This window comes from Sebastes umbrosus, chromosome 14 (assembly GCF_015220745.1).
Source record: "Sebastes umbrosus isolate fSebUmb1 chromosome 14, fSebUmb1.pri, whole genome shotgun sequence".
NCBI classification, from domain to species: Eukaryota; Metazoa; Chordata; class Actinopteri; order Perciformes; family Sebastidae; genus Sebastes; species Sebastes umbrosus.
The window spans coordinates 13,515,328-13,535,564 of NC_051282.1; the positions used below are offsets into that span (position 1 = coordinate 13,515,328).

Here is a 20,237-nt window from a genome sequence, read left to right on the forward strand (position 1 = left end):
AGCTTTTCAGTGTTTTTCACATAGCTTTGAACCTGATCTATCAACAGGTGTTTTGACATAATCATCAATATCATTTTGTGCCATCCTTATTTTTCTCACTTAATTCACTTTGACACTTGGGTAAGAAAATACTTTCTCTCACAAATGTCTGTGTTATGCACACACACACACACACACACACACACACACACACAAACACACACACACAGTCTCACAAGCCTCATTAACACCTGAGCGCCATGCAGAGATTAGACAGAACACATCAGCGTGTCTGCGGCTGCCTCCCCCGTCTTTATAAATAGGCCGGTATGTTTAATGGTGGGTAACACTCTGGTAGCTTCACACCTCACAGGAAGTCTCCCCAGTCTTGCCAACAAAGACCCCTCCCGACGCACACAGACATTAATACACACACAGACATTAATGTAGACACACAAACATTCTTTAAAAGGATATCGGTAAATGCACACACACACTCAAATAAAGACAAACAAGCAGCCTAAAACACACGCATATACAGCGTCTCTGAGGTGTGATCAAGCAAATTAAATTAAATGTAACAAGAGCAGATTTTTCTTTGGTTTCCAGCTGGTGAACTTCATAAGCAGGACCGACTGTATGATGCTGCGTGGCAGCTTTAAATTGACGCTGTGATGCATAACAAGCCTAAGAGACTTTCAAAACCTGCACACTGATGAATAATAAGCAGAGTGTCCTTATCTTTACTGAATTTAATCTCCCCCATATCACCAAAGCTTTTTGTCTTTCAACTCACCCTGTCTCGTCACCTTGCAAATGTTTTCTTCCCGTCTTAACTTAGCTTTTACATCGTGACACTGTTGGCTCATAATCTCACAACTTAATTTTGTGAGTTTGGTGGTTTTATTGCAAAAACAGATATAAGTAGGGCGGGCTTCAAGGAAAATAGGTTGGGACCCACTGCTCTATGGCACAGAGGGAGAAGATATGTCAGGTTTTGGCTATAGGAAATACTTGTTAGTAAGATCAATCATTGTTAGTTTTGGTCTTTTCATGGGTTTTGTCGAAAAAAAAAATGTAAATATCAACAAATATTTCCATTAAAGCCGCAGTGGGTAGAATTGGAGCAAACATGATTGAAAAAAAGTTATTTTTATAAAACGGTCACTATATCCTGACAGTAGTGCATGAAACTTGTAATCTGGAAAAAAAAATTGTGTGCCTCTGTGTCCTCCGGTGCTTCTGCAAGATTTCACAGACCGGAGGAAAACAACCAATCAGAGCCGAGCTGAAGTCTGCCATCTCTGAGCAGCTGTCAATCACTCGCAAACTCCAATCAAACGGTCAAACTAGGCAGCGCTGATCAAATATGAATCAATATTGTGTTACTGTAATGCCTATTTCTCGCGTAAAATCTTTTCGGAAATATCATGTACTTGTACTGTTTTAGCTGTAAAATGAGAAGTTGTGGAAATAGCAAGCACCGCCCACCAGCCGGAGCAAACTTTAATTAATATTTGATCAGCACTGCCTAGTTTGACAGTTTGATCGGAGTTCGCGAGTGATTGACAGCTGCCTCCGTTGAAGAAAACAGCCAATAGGAACGCTCTCTCTCTGAAATGACCTCTGGTTGGCCAAAGTCTCCTGTCACTTGCTAGATTTTTTAAAGCCTGGACCCATAAGTCTAGTTTTCTCTTAGTACACTTGAATTACAAAATGCTGCAAGGTTATTATGGAATTTTTGCCCAATGATGCCAAAAACATTCTACCTACTGCCACTTTAAGGCGCTGCAGGTGTCTGCGTTGGCTGCACTCATCCATGGTGGTTTTCAGTCATCGACAAAGAAAGTAAACCAACCCCTGCTTTTTTTGCCTACTGTTCTGTGCTCTGGCTACTTCTCCGACATTACTCATTAATGAGGAGTGAGTAATACACAGATATGACTCGGCAGACAAAGGAGTTTGGTGCTCGGAGCAGGTAGTGGGCCAGTAATAGCTGTTTTGCTGCAGTGTAATCTCTGTAATGTGCATGCACAGGGTTTCCCCGTGGCGCTGTGTGCACTGCAGGGGTGTCTGTGACCGCACTGAGGACACGCAGAGAGGTGGATCCCTAACACTGTGTATTATTGTCCTGTATTATCCATTAAAAGGCCATTGTTAGGCGGTGTACATAACGGCTGGCAGGGAATGAAATGAGAGCAACAGGAGAGGTGTTTTTAAAATGGGGGGAAGAGAGCTGGACTGGAGGATGATTAAGGCATCTTTTCTCTTGTTCCCCATTGGACTCTCCTTTCCCTTCAGCCCTGTTTTCCACACAAACACACAACAAAAGCTCTCTCTTTCTCTCTGTCTGTTCTCACCTCACCTACCCAGAAACACACACACATAGTCAGCGGAGAGAGATGCTGCTGAAAGCATGTAGGCCAAAACTCTCCACTGCCAGCTCTCCTCTTCTCCCTTCTCCCTTCTTTTTCCATTCACTCACCCCTATCTCACCCCGCTCCCATCATCCTCCCACCCTGAACACCTCTTCTTCTGCCTCTTCTTTCTGGGACTACAACAGCCCTCTGAATGCACCATTGGTTCTGCCGCTTTCTTACTCCAACTCCATTTCCTCCGCATTATTTCACCCTCAAGTACTTCCTCTAAACTTGTATAGACTATAAAATACTCCTCTCACTCTCTCTCCCTCTCGCTCTCTCATTCATTTGCAAACAACCGACAAACCTCTCAGGGTCATTTTCATGTGGAAGTCATTTATTCAGCCCACAAAGCCTATTTATCATGTTCTCCTCCGTCAAAATACGAGTATAGATTGAGTGCACAAGCCAGCGCCAAACATTATTGTTTTAATGTAGCTGTTTGTCATCATTTGAGCGAGATATCAATGGAGAGAGAGGCTGCATGTTAAAAAGAGTTGTGGAGAGGTAATGTGTAGAGAGGCATACTGCAGGCAAATGCAGTATGTGAGTTTCCCAGATCTTATACGTGACTGTATAAACATAATCAAAGATCCCATTACAGATTCATATGGACTCAAAAACCACAACAGTATGGGTGGTGAGCCAAAAATCTACTGGAATATAGTAGTATTTCTAGCAACAATAACAATAATCTCTATTAAGTAATATAAAAAAGGGTGATTACTCCAACATTAGGCATCAGGTATCTAACAGTACGGATGTCATAATAGCAGAAATTGAATACTGTAGTTGATACAAATAGCAGTGAAATTCCAGGATTCTCAATACCCAATTCGATACCACGGTTAAAAAACAAAACAATAAATCCCATGTGCCTCGACCTAACCAAGTCGCCTATTTCAAACATAGTTATTTTAACCCAAAGCACGATCTTTTCCTAAACCTAAGTAGTTTTGTTGCCTAAACCTAACCAAGTTGTTTCCTGTGAAGACGGAAGTTTATTTTTGAAAAGACTGTATGCATGTAACGAGTGGAAATTGACATTTGGCACGCGTTGCTGGACATTCGTAGGAAACCGCTTGAAAAATGAGGAATAACTTTTCGTAAGATATCATAAGAAATCGTTGTGTGAGGAAACGTTGTTAGTGTTAAGCAGGTAGAGTATAGTGGGTTTAATCGGAGCTGAAACAACAGCTGCCTGGAAACTAGTGAGAGCGGTGAACCAAAACAGTAAAGTTGTGGGCCGTAAAACCAAAACAATGAGCTGAAAGATGCTAAAATGCTGCATAGAGCTGAGGGGATCTGCAGATTCAGGTGATACTCCTTTGTGGGTTCGTCATTTCAAGCGATCCTTTTCACATTATATGGAGTAATTTCATTCAGTGTTAACAGAAAATGCCACCCCTCATGGGCTCATAGCTATAATGCACTATATTGTTTGCCAACTGAAAGAGAGAGAAGGGATATTCCTGTTCCCTTGAAAATGAAATGGGAGCACTATATGGCTGGAAACCATTTGAGTATCACATTTTTGACAAATTTTGGGGGGTAATTCACACAGAGATGGGTCGCTACAGCCATGCATGCAACAATTGGGTTTTTGAAGGTTTGTTTTTTTGTTTCTGTCTCCCAGTCCCTTCAGTCTCAGCAGGGAGCCTCTCTTGTATTTAGAATGACTGATTAGAGATCAGTACAGACCACCAGGCTAGTCCAACTCCTGCTGCGAAGCTGTAATTAGCACTGACCGCCTGTCAGTTTCCAGTTCACACAAAATAACCCACATTAGGAGATGATGGAAGTCATGTTTGTAGCAAGGTAGAGTAGAGATAGAAAGGAACTAGGAGTGGGAGTATTGTGTGTGGGCAGGGATGGTGGTTGTGCTGGCACAGTGTTGGTTGGTAGGAGGTTTTTGGCTTTATACCTGGTTGAGGAAACAGACTCCAACTCACTATACAACAATACAAGGTCACTGTCTTCCAGGATCAAACATGTTTTTCAGGAATATGTAGCTGAGAAAACCAGTTCTTTCAATAATATATCATGTTCTTGTACTGTGCAGTTTGTAAGAGCATGGAGTGTGTTTCTGCTTTAACACTGAAGAAGCATTATTGTCATGTTTAGTAGTGTTCATTGCAGAGCAGAGCAAAGCAGAAGAGCTGCAGTGGATCTCCCACAAACACAGATAAACACATAAAGCATATACATGTACATATGCATACTAACAAGTCCTCCAAACTAAACAACAAAATAGGTTGTTCATCATTGCTATCTAAAAGGACCCATATGTGCATTTCAAAAATGATTCATTTGGCTGTTTTTTGATCTGCTGCCACACATGTTTAAAGGACTAGTTCGACTTTTTTTTTGGGGGGGGGGGGGAGGGGGGTTGTTATGTTCCAGACTATTTCAGTGACTTCCTGAAGTCTCCTGCTTGTCTTAAGGTCTTTGCAAACCAAGGACATATTTTACGTATGTATTTTTTAATCTTTCATTCGATAAAAATAGAAAATTCACAATACAATACAAAACTGAATTAGTTACGTGGGTGCAATGGATAGCGCTAGTCCCAAACGGGGCTAATGAATGAATGACATTAGCAAGAGGCTATCGTTTAGTTGCCTAGAGCACAATCACTGCTGTCTAATGTTTCGTACATCCTTTGTTTTGCGATCATCCCCGATCCCCAATCACCTGCCACAATCTATCTTTAAACTCCACGTCTCTGTATTCTTTACTTTGTTTGTGGTAAAGTGCTTTCTGCTGGGAAACGAACTGAATGTTTTTCATGATGACGTTTTCACAGACAGTGGCTCCAAGTGGTCAAACGACCCTCTTTTGGCTTTTTGACGGATACGAAAATCGCAGAAATTGAACCTGTTCAAAAAAGCTTTTGGAGTCGGTTTGTAAACGGGATTGATGCAACGTGAGGTTGTATTCATTTTGAAACATGCAACAATTCCTGAAGAAAAATACGGACTTGGTGTGCAAAGACCTTTACTGTTCCAGGTTAAGAAATAGTCCGGTGCATAACCTTCCGTAAAAACCACAACGTGTCGCTTCTTCACTTCAGTTTTCAGTAGGGATGTCACATGAACCAATATACTGTACTTTGGTATATTGTTTGAAGGAGATGTTTCACAGCAATATAAAATAGATAATAGAGAGAGAATTATGACCTGTTTAACTTCCTAACAAAAAACAGTATGCAAACGGTGATAAAGGAGTGGATGTTGAGGCACATGTTTGTTTGTTTTTACCGTGATATCAAATTGGTATCGAGAATCGTTGAATTTCACTGGTATTAGTATCGACTACTAAATTTCTGGTATCGTGACATCTCTAGTTTTCAGTTCAGTTGAGGAACTGGTAGAAACCAGCAAAAAGTGTGGAATCAAATCAAGTTATGTCAAAGCTGCTCCAAAAATAGAGGAAATGCTAGTGCACTTACACACAGCTCTACCACCAGAGATCAAGGTGGGTCAACATTAATACAACTTCCCATAACCACTCTACAGTCAGTCAAAGACACCTGGCCATCACACACACACACACACACACACACACACACATGTTTTCCCGTTGCCAGACAGCCATGGAGTTAAGCCCACGCAGACACAAACACCACCAAGCTAGTTGTGTTAGAGTACAAGCCACCTACGCTAACCGGGCAAGGAAGGTGTATTACTGTATTTCTACGAGGTGAATCGCGGTCATCTCTTTTGATGCTGACAACATTGTGGATTTGGAGCTGTGAGATGGAGAGAAGTAGCAGCCTGAGTAGAAATAAGTCAAGAAGAGAGGACATGAGGAAGACAAAAATGGAGCAGAGGAGGAGGTGGTAAAGTTTTTGGGCCACCACCCCGAGCTTTGCACCTGTTCCCTAGCCCCCCTCCTCTCTCTTCTTTTACCTGTACCACACAATTACACTCCACACTCTGTCTTTTTACCCCTCCTCTCTCTTTGTATTGCCTCGTCACTCTCGCCTCTTTCCGTCCTTCCTCTGTCTCTGATGTTGTCACTTTTTTTGTCTTTCTCATCTCATCTTTCCTCCCCCTACCCTTCTTCCTTCTCCACTTTTGAACCCTCTTCGTCTTTCATTCTTTTCCAATCCCCTCCTTTCTTCTACCCTCCTGCGGGCTTCCCTCTCCTCCCCCAGGACTCCTGTCATGCTGGCCAGGTGCAGTGTAGCGTGTGTTGATGTCAGGCCTCTTAATGGACAGCATGTGTCTCACGGTGGACCCCTGTGCCTCGCCGTGCGTCTTCTGCTCTAAATCCTCTGTCCGTAAAACACAAAACTGCTCTTTCAGGCAACATGGCTTTAACAGCGTCCAGGGACACGATTGGACCTCCAGAGAGAGAGAGAGAGAGAGGCAGGCAGGCATAATGACGCCTGTTAGAGCTTTCTAACAAATGCTGTGGAGATCTATCTTCGAAATGTAACATTTTAGCATGAATAGCATCATATTTCCTATCTTAACTATTTAATCTTTAATGTGCTTTTTGAAGAAGTGGGATCAAATAAGGTTATGGTTGAGAAAGCTGGCAGCTACAGGGCTGCATTTTGTGCCACTGGTCTAAACTTTTTGATAGTGTGATTGATTTAGAGCACCAAAGAGGAAGTGGGCAGAGTGCCTCCAGCACAAACTGAGCTAAAGTTGTGGTAATGGTCAAAAATGGAGTTCATTGAAAGGCTGATGGAAAAAAAAAATCCACTTCCAAAATGTTTATTCTCCTCATTAAAGCAAAACAGAAAGCACTGATCGATGCCAAGATGAGGAGTAGAATATTTGCAAGCAGAAGCAGATTGATCTCTGGGTATTGAGGTACACCGACTTTAACAACAACACCGGGGTGAGACTAAGTCTACCAACATTTCTTCATCAGCTTGTTGAGTAGTGAAGTGGGTAGTCTGCGAGTCTGCATCTAGACCCTTCTTGGCTTGGCTGGAAAGGACTCTAGTGAGCATGCTCTATGGGCGAGAGGGCCTAATAAAAACCCTCTTGAGGAACACCATAGAAAAAGCCATGCTGGGATTTGGTTTCAAAAGCTTTTGACATTTGGAGATTTCTGCAAGAATTGCATTTTTCGGCGATTGGATAGCAAGCACTTCTGTTCTGGAAGCTGCTCAGAAACCCCCTTATTGTCAATCTAGCTAGGAAAGCCATCCATCCTCTGAATGCTCTAGGTCTCTAGTTTGTGGTTGTAAAGTTTCATGAAGCTGTGATTATCCTAGAGGTCACCACAGGTCATTTTATACAGTGAGTATAAAATGGTCTCACTACAATGAAATGGCTACTACAAAATCATCACACATGAATAAAACTGGGCTCACTGGATCTACAAGAGCCTCAGTTTTCCAGTCATACCCAATTTATGCAATTCCAAGACTGTTTAGGAACCCCAGTATGCATGAATATTCAAACACACCATTTTTAGAATAGGCGAAAATAACACAATTATACTGCATTCAAAAACTGCATTGGGATTAACATAATGTGTCTGTAAAGGGGAGACTCGTGGGTACCCATAGAACTCATTGTCATTCAGATATCTTGAGGTCAGAGGTCAAGGGACCACTTTGAAAATGGCCATGCCAGTTTATCGTCTGCAAAATTTAGCCTAACTTTGGAGCGTTTATTTAGCCTCCTTACCGACAAGTTAGTATGACATGATTGGTATCAATGGATTCCTTAGTTTTCTAGTTTCATATGATGCCAGTATCTTCACTCTAGCTCTAAAACTGAACCTGCTACAGCCTCTGCAAGACAGTAAAGTTGGGTCTCAGGGGGTTAACCAGTATAAAGGCACAAATTTGTGGCTAATCAAACTGCTAATGACAGGAATGATAAAGACAGGAGCGCTGTGCTGTGTTAATGGTGCCCTGTAAAAGCAATGATGGTTGTATTATGGTGACAATAAAAGAAATTACTTGCGATTGAATCCTTGCCGACCCTCACAACAGAGAGTATAGTTTGGGCTTCAGACAAATCGAAAAAAATACAGTAGTCATCTCACCAAAACCTCTGAACCACTGAGCATGTCCGTTTGTTTCTAATTAGACATAGACAATAGACAATAGACATTTTCTGTATATGTAGTATATATAACACTCACCCAGGTAATAGACACAGCGCTATATTTAGATCCACAGTCATCATCACAGTTACTTTCCTTCATATAAAGTATTAATACGTTCATCAAGTATGGCTAACCCTGGAAAGCTGTCCATCCCTGTTTGCAAAAAACGTATGATTTGGATTTGTGCAAGGATGGCATGTTTTTAAATCCAGGTTAAGGGAGGCAGAGAGAGTGGTTATATTTTAAGCTCACTGTGGTAGGTCCTTCACACGCCGTCGGCTGTTGCTGTTCCCTGGACTCGTTCCCACAGCGCTCCCAAAATGCTCTCCATCTATCTGTGCTTGTGTTTTCAGTCGTCTTGATGTCACCGCTGTTGTTAAACTCTTGCTGCCTCTTGGCGTCACAGTCACTCCTGCTGGGCACAGTGTTGTTGAAGTTTAGAGGTACAGTACAGATATGAAATATTCAGAAAAGTTAAAAAATGTTTTTGCATGTTGGAGGGCAGAGAGAGAAGTGGAGGAAGCGTTGAAATGAAGAAAGACAGAAACGGCAGTATTTGGGAGGTCAAATTTAAGGCTGTCATAGTTAACGCGATAATAACGCGTTAATGCAAACTTGTTTTAACGCCACTAATTTCTTTAATGCATTAATGCAATTTGCCATTTTTAGGTTGTGGCAGGATCAGTTTTAAAGCTAAAGTGAAGATACTGGCATATACAGTACATATGAAACTAGAAAAACCTCAGGAATCTACTGGTACCAACCATGTCATACTAGTTTGTCGTGAAGGAGGCTAAATAACGCTCCAAACTTGGGCTAAATTTTGGCTTGGAAAAACTGGCATGGCTGTTTTCAAAGGGGTCCCTTGACCTCTGACATCAAGATATGTGAATGAAAATGGGTTCTATGGGTACCCGCGAGTCTCCCCTTTACAGACATGCCCACTTTATGATAATCACATGCAGTTTGGGGCAAGTCATAGTCAAGTCAGCACACTGACACACTGACAGCTGTTGTTGCCTGTTGGGCTGCAGTTTGCCATGTTATGATTTGAGCATATTTTTTATGCTAAACGCAGTACCTGTGAGGGTTTCTGGACAATATTTGTCATTGTTTTGTGTTGATTTACAATGATAAATATATACATACATTTGGATAAAGCTGCATATTTGCCCACTCCCATGTTAATAAGAGTATTAAATACTTGACAAATCTCCCTTTAAGGTACATTTTGAACAGATACAAAATGTGTGATTAATCACGTTTAACTATGGACAATCTTGATTGATCGCAATTAAACATTTTAATCGATTGACAGTCCTAGTCAAATTATAATGGAGGGACAGGAGGAGGGGGAGAGGTGTGTTTTTGGAGCAGTTGAAAGGGAAACACACAGTGACATTTCTATTGTCAGACATGTACAGTAGATATCAGGTAAAACTGTATTGTCATCTGAGAAAAGGGCAGAATCTCGTCCTGTAGTGCCGGTGGGAATGTGACGGTGCACCGAGGCTGAGTCCCCGCTGAATACTGTGCCCTTTGAGAGAACGATGATTCAAATTGAGGTAATTTTTTTGACTTGGCTTGTCAGTTGTGAGGTCTTAACACTTTCTTGGCTGTGTCACATGAAACAAGCTTTGTCTCTCACATGATTTTATGATTTCTCCTGTATAATCATACTGAACTAAAGGAGTCAGTTGAGACTCGGTGGTGATGGAACTCAATAACTATCATATTCAACATTGGTTGTTGGTATCATGTGACATGGATCAATGACATCATCCAGTTGTTCATATTGGATGCTACGCACATGTCGTTAATCCTTACATGCAGTACTGTACAAAGGACCATTTGCTAAGCCCCGCCTCCCTTAGTTACTGTTGCTACGCCTGTCATTCTTTCCATTCCTGTACAGCACAATGATGACTGACTTTCCGATCAGATTACAGGGATAGACCTTAATATTTTTGAGCACTGGCCCCAGGGGCAACCAAGCCCTTACATTTGGTGGCCAACATACATTATTGGTGGCCTAAATGTAAAAACACTACAGAAAAGGCAATTTAAGCTATTGATCAGGCAGAGTTTTGCAGGTGGAAAACGTGAGGCGCACCGCACTGCCTTTTTGTTGCCAGATCAGATGAAGTGTTTTTTGCAGTTTTCATTTTTTTTTATATTGTTGCAACCACCAAATGAGTGCTAATGTTACCTTACTAGAAACCATGAACTGTATGCTACCTAAATAGTTAATAATACATTTTAAATTAATGAAAACAACTTACCCGAAATCTCAAGTACCTCACTATTTAGCCTCCTGCTATTTTCTGTTCAGATCATGGTAACTACGGTTGGTAAAGCGATATAGCTCTGGGCTAGTGGGGACTAGTTCCACCTTAAAGGTCAGCCCACCTTAAGTGAGCCTGGGCCGAAGTTGTTGCTAACTTCGGGGCTGACCACCTTCGCTTTAATCAGCAGGGGGCCAGCAAGACACAGGAACTTGGCTTGGGTCTTGAGGAGTTGTAGCATTTTTCACAACAAATAAACTGTACACACACTGCACTGCTAAAGTCACAGCTATAACGTTACTACTGACTTCCTACTCAAAGGAGTTTGCTACTTGTGTACAGTAACTAATTTTAGTACAAAAAACATCTTAAAATGCATTTAAAAAAAACCTGGGAACTGTAATGTTCTTGTTGGCGAAGGCTTGCAGTATGGGGAATTACATTTTTTTATTTAAAGGAACAGTGTGTAACAGGGAGATCTACTGGCAGAAATGGAATATGATATTAATAAGTATGTTTTCTTTAGTGTATAATCACCTGAAAATAAAAATCATTGTGTTTTCGTTAGCTTAGAATGAGACGTTCATATCTACATATGGAGCGGGTCCTCTTCACGGAGCCGGCCGCCATGTTTCCACAGTAGCCCAGACCGGACAAATCAAACACTGGCTCTAGATAGGACCATCCGCGTTTTCACGTTTTCGTGTCGGCCGTCGTAGTTCTCCTACACGCTCGGCACAAAGGAGAAGTTTCTGTTGGTTGTAATCTGCAACCTCACTGCTAGATGCCGCCAAATCCTACACACTTCTCCTTTAACCTTTATTTAGACAGGTAATCTCAGTCTCATTCTCAAGAGAGACCTGATCAAATTTACAGGGGATATTTGGTGGCCACAGGCCATGGTTAAAGTCAAACCTTGGATTTGATCAGCTGCGGCTACATGTAGATAGCTAATTAAGCTAAGTATTGCTCTTACAGTGCTCCAATATGTGGAGAAATCCTGACAGGCTCTGTTTGGAGAGTCGCTTCTCCTGTTACGAAAACTGTGAATTTCCAACCTTCCAGGTGTCAGCTCTTTTTTTTTTTTTTTTTTTTAGCTTTGATTAAAACCTGTTCTGCATTAATTCACATCCAGACCCACTTCCAACACCTACTACCCAAGTAAATGCATAGTTATCTTGCCAGAGTGCAGTTAACATAGGGGAATTTGTGGGGGCTTTGGAAAGCATTATATTTCTGCACATTTAATATGTAGAACCTTATTTAATAATTAATTGTATCTTGTCATAGAAGTGTTACTGTAGTGGAATAAAGTGTAACATACCTCAGTTCTAAATTCGTGCACTTAATTACTGACCGTCGTCTTTTATAGATCAGTCATGAAGCCATTGTGACTTGTTGCACGTATGCACAGCATGAAGGAACTGAAACTTGTTAAAAATATCTGAAATAATTAAATCCGTTTTATGTCAGTACGTAATGAGGCGTAGCGTGGTAATGGCTTGATAATCTGACAGGTATTAAGTATATTTTCAAAGCTGGTGATATGAAGGCAGGCTCGGAGGGAAATGATGACATCTTTTAGAAGGTTGAGGATAGAAGAAGACGCTCCTTAGTCTTCAAGCTCGTAACGGGCGAGCCTGGTGTCTCCCCGTGACAGCTCCCAACTTGAGCTGTCTTAATGTGACCTTTCATCGTTTATGAGACGCCGCAATCTTTTTTTTTTTTTTGCTATTGATCTGCCTTTCCATCTCCACGCTAAAATAGGTCAGAGTTCTTTACTCAGAAGCCCGTCCCCTTTGCTATTAATGGCAGCTCTTTTGTGATGAGAGGTCAAGAGAGGAAAAAAGGAAGGTGAGGTCTCCAGGTGAGAGCGGGTAGAGGAGTGTGAAGCAGTGCTAAAGGGAGGGCAGGGGGAATATAAGGAAGTTGTCAGGGTGTGAAAGACCTGCTGTCACCCACATAACAGGTTCAGCAAAAAAAGTGTGCCAACATCTGTACGACCACCACTGTTTCACTGTGAGACAGATATAGATATGCACATGTAGAGCTGCTTACAGTCTTATGGTACATTACGTTTGAGTTCATGCTGCTTTTTGGGATTTCCTAGCACAGTGACTACGTTTACATGCACTAGGGATTCACCGATCCGAGATAATTAAACGTCATCATGCCGACTCGTCCTCTTTTAAAGCCTTGTTGTGTATACTCGCGTTCATGTGACTGTAGTGTAGTTCATTATAGCCTAACGTTAGCCTTTTACTTCCGGCGATTGCATTCACGCTTCAAAAATCATAAAAGTGGTGTTCATTTGTGGAGAATATCTTGCTGAACAAAACGTGTAAGTATCATAAACAGGTTCGCCACAGAGCTTATTTTCTGCAATAATCCAAAAGCCAATGGAAAAATCTCATTGGCTTTTGGTCGAGGGAACCAGGGCGATGCTAACTTCCTGGTTGACCTACAAAAAGACGTCATACCTGGAGCGCTCTATAAGGCCTAATTCAGAATATCCCAACAGAATATGCTGTTTGCATGACCCTTATCAAATTCGGAGTATTGTCATATTCGGAATAATAGTGGAATATGAGAGTGCATGTTAACTTAGTCAATGTGACCTAAAATGGGGCGATGAGGAAAAACCCAGAATCACCAAAAAAGCACAATCTATTAGCTGGACATGAGGATTTGCAGGTTAAAGTTCATGAACTCTGACCTGCGCATTTGCAGGAGCTCGAGGCAAAATCGCATCTCCACCATTCTTGAATTTCTGCCCTTTTCATGTTTGTCACAGGAAATTAAAGAGGCACGTTAACAAGCCGAACTCTACTGTAAGAATGCTGCTGATTTTTAAGGCGGCGTATTGAATTACTGGCGTTCCTTCAATGTAGCAATCACGAGCATGAGTCAGAGTTGGTCACAATATGCTGGGTAAATGCAGGGGAGGAGCACTCCGGTATTTAACAGCAAAACAAGGGAACGCTTTGTGAGTCACACACATCAAACACCCCCCCCTCTCGCCCCGAAGCAAACCCACCAAAGAGCTCCTGTCAGGTGTGCATGCAGCCCCTCACCTCCAACACGCACATGCACAAAAACACACACAAATCGGCAATAGTTATTGGTATGATTTCTGTTCAATATTTGGTCAGAAAGTGTAATAATAACACGGCCTTTACAGGAGGACTGGCCTTTACGAACACATTTTTGATGCGGAAGTGCTAAAAATACAGATTATAAATTCCTCAGTCATTTCTTCACCATGACAACCGCAGATAGCAAAACACTTCTCCCTCAAGGGAGGCACAGATGAAGGCTGGTTTGATACAAATAAAGAAACAACGACAAAAAAAAAAAAAAAAGAACACGATTGTTTATAAATAAATAATAAACGTGCGTGTGCACATGTGATGGATATAGATATACATGTTTCTTTCTGTATGCGTTGGTGGGAGATTGGTTACTCTTGCACATACAGTATATACAGTGCGTACTGTATGTTTTAGTGCATGCCATGTGCCAGTGTTTGTGCCACTGGAGTGGGTGGAGCCATGTCTCTATCAGAGTGATGTGACTTGAACATCCCTGAGGCTTCAGCCTCTCCTCTCTGTCCTCAAATGCAACACCATTTCATCCATTCATCCAAAAGAATCTGATGGTGACAATGCCAGTTCTTTATTTGAGACAACTTTAAAGCTCCAAAATCCAGTTGTTTTAGATTAACAATGGATGTGTAATGTGTAGTGATAAACTTTATATCAATTCCCCTCAGCATTTTTGGCCTCTTTCAGCTCCTTGTTTTCATTTTTACAGCCCACAACTTTACTGTTTTGGTTTTGTTTTAGCACTCTAATCCACCTCATGTCAAGTATTCAATGAAAAGCCCTAATAATCCAACGGTACATTACCTGCTCAGCAGCAAACAGCAGTTAGCGACTAGCTGGTGGACATAGTGAAGCATTTAGCAGCTAAAGAGACAGATATTTCCCTCAGCAGTCAGTGGAGACTAACCTTCCCTGCCAGATAGTTTGTTCCACCGAACCATCTGAGAAGCCGTCACCGGAAACTGTTTGGAAAAAGGCGGGCACTTTTAGAAACTACCTAGCAGGTGATTGGATGAACCATCTGTCAATCAAACTCTTGCCAAAGCCAGTCGGGAGAAGAGCGAAAGAGTCTTTTCCATCGAGAAAAGCCTTCAGTGCAGTTCTTTGCTCTTCTTTCAGAGAAGAAATACTCTCCAGTTCTGATACAACTGATGCTATTTTCAGCATCTACGCTAACCTCTTCAGGAGCCGCCATTGTTGTTTTGAACCAACAGTCGCCTCTCCATGTCGTCGCTTCACACACACCTAAGCCACGCCCGTAGCTGCCAGTAGCTCCTTACGGGATGCCGATTGGTCCGTGCTCTAGCTTGCCAGACATAAACACGTTACTTAAAGCCTGACAAGATTTTCATGCTATATGCGATCCAATTACATCGCGAGAATCGAGCTGCCGTGCGAGGTAAGGTGGAGACCAAACCAGAGCTGTAAACACAACACTGACATAGTTTCACCTTTAAAGGAACAATATGTAATATATTAACTATGACAAATCATAAAATGACCATGATATGTCATCAGAGATTAAGGAAACATGCCGAATTGAAATACTACAACAATGCTACAGCTGGTATGTTCTCCTTAGAAATTTCCATTACGGTCCGAAACGTGTGTTTTTTGGCGGGCCACGGCTCCAATGTTTGAATTTGGGCTGCAGTACCTATTTTGAACGCTACCTGTCAGTGCTACATATTGCTCCTTTAAAGTTTATATGGCAAACTTGTTAGCAAGCAAGTGCCTATTTACACGTCCCAACAGATACAGAGCAGCATTCATTTGGAGTCGTGCGTCTGTCCATGTGGTGATTATGAACCCAACGTTAATGAGTCTCAAACCATGAGGGAAATATCTGTCTCTTTAGCTGCTAAACTCTCCACTATGTTCGCCTGCTAACATTTGGTGCTGAGTAGGTTAGGTGACAGTGGACTACACTCCAAGATCTATATTTAACACCGCCTTCTTAAGTGTTATCTTCCCACTGAAATGCACTTATCACAAAGACACAAGAAGTTAGTAGAAGTATTTCAGGTATTAAACTTTTTTTTTAGAGATGTCAGCTGATGGTTAGAGCCACAAAAACACTCTCCTGTGCACGTGTTCTTACCACACACATTCATGTATTTTACACACACACACACGCACACAGTATCTACAAATACACCCACAGCTCAACTGTAGTAGATTTTATGAGTGCTGGCAGCATAAAGGCTGCTCCCCCTTTCTTTCCCTCCCACCTCCCTTCCTCTCTCTCACTCTATTGCTCTCTCGCTCCCCATGCTATTCTTTGTTTTTGACGCTCGTTCTGCTGCGGAACCCTCTTTTATTCTGTTTTTTGTTCATCTCTTGAAGACAGAAGCCTCCTCCTGCAGATTTTCTTGTCTCTCTCTTGTCTTGCTATCTTGTTATCTCTTCCTCTCTCTTGGATCCAAACACTGAGACCTCTCTCACTCTCAGTCCGTGTGTTCCTATGCATCTCCCCGTGGCTGAGGGGAACAGGGACTTGACTCTCCCCTCTTCCTCTCATCCTCCTCCTCCTCCTCACCCTCTTCCACCACCGCCTCCTCCGCCTCTCCCTCCTCTTCTTCTTCTTCCTCTTCGCCTCTCGTCCTCTCACTTCCTAACGGAGGGATAATGTTCTATTTCCAGCTGGTGATCATGGCTGGGACGGTGCTGCTGGCTTACTACTTCGAGTACACGGACACCTTCCCCGTGCACATCCAGGGCTTCTTCTGCTACGACAAGACCTTCTCTAAGCCCTACCCGGGTCCGGACGACACCAGCAAGATCCCCCCCGTGCTCATCTACTCGCTGGTCACAGCCATCCCCACCCTCACGGTAAGGTGTATTTTTAAGTGTGGAAGTAGAGGTGCATGAGAAAAGAGGCGTAAGTGGGTGTGCGTCTACTGCATGTTGGAAAAAGGAGAGTGGGGAAAAAGAAGCTTTAATAGAAAGTAAGAAGTTGTCAAAGTTGAGGTGGTGCGTTTGAGATGTTTATTTTGCTTTCGCATGCTGTGAAAGTGTATGAGAGAGTGTTGTTCGCTTCCTACTTCGTATGATTTGTGAGCTTTGTGATGATGAATCATCTCTGGTGTGTGTGTGCTGCACCACTGATATAGTGAGCAGATTGGCAAGCGGCATGGAGGTAACCCCCTCCAGCCATGACAGGCAGGTGTGTGTATGTGTGCGTGTGTGTGTGTGGAGAGAAAACACAGAATCAAGACCACACAGAGATGTAATGTGAACAGGCAGGCAGGTCATTAGAGAAAGAAAGAAAGAGGCAGAAGAAGAGTCACGGAGACAAACAAAAGAGAAATCAACAGAAAGAAATGGCGCAAAAGTTGGAGTCGAGGCAGAGTGATAATGGCAGACAGCAGATGCTGTTTGAAAAAAAAAAAAACTACTCAAGATGATAGGTGAGAAAAAGACACAATGAGCACAAAGGAAGGCAATTTGGAGGAGGGCTTGCACTGTGTTTTTGTATGTGTGACGTGTGCGTGAGGTTAGCTGTTGAACCCTCAAGTGAGACGCAAGGCAGTGAGCGTGAAATGCAGAACACCTGGCACCGACTCTGAGCACAGACACATCCCCAACAGACCCCCACAGAAACACCACAGACAGAACCAGCCGACAGCCACAATGCAAAAGCACCCAAATGACCCGGCCAGATTACATGCACAGACTAAACCATAGCCTGCAAAGACAAGAGTATCTTACAGTTACAGACATATCCTGTGTGTGTGTGTGCAGCAGTTAATAGCTTTGGGTTGTTATTATAATGTCAATACACCCTGGAAATAAAAAATAATTATATCCACATCGGACCAAAGCAATGTGCATGATTAGTAATTAATACAGGTCCAGCATCACTAATAAAGTTGGGTCTGTGTAAGTGTAATATTCATTTAGGGACTGTATGAAAATGATTAGAGACGGGAGGGTAGTCAGAAAGGGGGGAGGGTTCAGATGCTTTCTTTTAGTTGAAGGGAGGTGTAGTCTATTTTTATTTCTTCCTCCATATGCAGAGGACAGCAATCCTGTCTCTGCATCAGGGCATTCTCACCCATTCGTTGACTGTAATGACTTATCATGATTATTTTGCAGCTATTTTCTCAAAAATAGCCAGCGACTGTATTTTTATTGTCTTCCATAAATATACTGTGTCGAGATATTGGAGAGAGAGTAATGCAGTTTTTTCCAAGTCAAGGAGAGGGTTCAAAACAGAAAAAAAATAGAACAGATATTCCCATTCAAATCAACATAGCGTATGCGTACCGTTGCCATTGTGACCGTTGTAGCGGGTTAACTTCCATATAAACTAAACTGACTTACGGCAAGTTGCGCCCTCACTGACTTGTGTTTTTGCTGCAACGACTAAAATAATCAGTGAAGTGGTAACATTACGAAGCATAGAGAGCCAGAGTAAATAAGTCAAATTTAACAACTTAATGCTTCATCCACACATAGTGTAGGAAAGCACATTTCTATCGCCAGATGAGTGCTTTGTTCGGCTCATTTTCTGTAACCAGTGTAGCATTAAAACATGGTGGAATTAGCTAGCTAGCCAACTAGCGGACAGCTGGCAAGTTAGCTAGCTTGCCAATTCCGCCATGCTTTAATACTACACTGGTTACAGAAAATGAGCCGAACAGCGGGTCTAACGGTCCCTCCAACTCACTCCACCGCTGCTCTAGAGAAGGACAAGCTACCTAGCTAACTAGCCAGCCATCCGTCTCCGGGAGCTGCGTCTACTCCCATCCCGAAGAGCTTCTACCACACTTTACGGGCCCACCGATGGATGTCGTCACTAGGACTGTCAATCGATTAAAATATTTAATCGCGATTAGTCGCATGATTGTCCATAGTTAAACGTGATTAATCACACATTTTTTATCTGTTCAAAATGTACCTTAAAGGGAGATTTGTCAAGTATTTAATACTCTTATCAACATGGTAGTGGGCAAACATGCTGCTTTATGCAAATGTATGTATATATTTATTACTGGAAATCAATTAGCAACACAAAACAATGACAACAAATTTCAAGAAATCCTCACAGGTACTGCATTTAGCATAAATAATACACACAAATTTAGCCTAAGTTTGGAGCGTTATTTAGCTTCCTTGGTGACAAGCTGGTATGACATATTTGGCACTAATGGATTTCTAGTTTTCTAGATTTATTTCTTGTGTGTCTTCACTCTAGCTTTAAAACTGAGCCCAATACAACCTTAAAATTTAAAGTTGCATTAATGTGTTAAAGAAATTAGTGGCATTTAAACAAATTTGCCCTAGTTGTCACCATAACGCCTAACAACAATCACCATTGTCATTTGTGCAAGTCAATTGACTACAGAGCACGGTTCAATATCAGCTTGTATTCTATTTCTATGGTTCAAAGCAATAATTTAGTCAAGTGTCTTACTTGTGAATACAATGTAATATAAGATTCAGCCCCCACCCCATCCCCAATAATTTAGATAAAGGTTTACTTTCTTCCAGTTAAACTAAAAACCTGCATCATCACTTCATTATTGTTTAACATTGCTGATATATACGGCAGATGCACTATTTAGCACCAAGCTACACTAATCCAAACCAAGCAGCCCTTTAAAGTTGCCCTAGCTGAGGGTAAATGACTTTGGAAGTTGATCTGGGTCAGAGCACATTACTTACACCGGCTAGTGTGCCCTAATCTGCACTGACAGAGGCTTTGGTGTGTGTGTGTAACTAGCAGCAAGGTGGATCGCAGCAGTAACTCCCTGCGATAGCAGCAGTCTGGTGCGAATGTGCTTTTCCTCTGGTTCCTGAGGAGCCTGATCTCTTTCTATCCAGAGCGGCAGCAAATCAGAGCCTCGAGTTTGGTGATAAAGTGTCTTCATGGCACGAAAGCCAGTCAGCTTTTTGTGGCTTTTATATGGTTTTAGGTGAGAGGTTTGGCAAGGAACATTATTGTAAGTAGCATTGTGTTTTGAACAATTGGACTGTCTTTTGATTTTCAACTCTTTATAGTACAAGAAAGGTTGAGATGTAAAGAGATGACAGTATAAAGAGGAAGACCCTGCCTGGCCGAGTCACTGTAGGTGATAACCAGCCACCAGACACATATTTGGGTCAGTGCCAGAGTCCTACAAGCCCATAAGAGGGCCCTCTAGCTCTCTGACAGCTCCCAGTAGGGCCACCACATCTAATTAAAGTCATCAATCACCTTCTGAAGTTTCAGCACAAGGAGCCAATCCACTGCTAAGAGACTGAAACAGAAGAGGAGGGACCTGACATCTTCCCACCTCAGTCTGTTAGTCACATTTGTAGTATGTGTTAGTCACTGTTACTATGCCTGTCAAAGCTTTCCATTATAGTGCAGCCCGGTCTCA

The 20,237-nt window shown here is 42.2% G+C and overlaps 1 protein-coding gene across 6 annotated transcripts in view; it reads left to right on the plus strand.

Moving 5' to 3' along the window:
* plppr2a (phospholipid phosphatase related 2a) overlaps positions 1-20,237 on the plus strand; it is a 65,501-nt gene that overhangs the window by 19,214 nt on the left and 26,050 nt on the right. For 4 of the 6 annotated variants that reach the window (XM_037792801.1, XM_037792800.1, XM_037792802.1 and 1 more), the window contains exon 3: positions 16,513-16,701. In XM_037792801.1, the coding sequence (XP_037648729.1) occupies positions 16,513-16,701 (189 nt within the window). Of the gene's footprint in view, positions 1-16,068; positions 16,702-20,237 lie in introns of those variants that run through there. The other 2 variants (XM_037792803.1, XM_037792806.1) reach the window with 2 other exon arrangements.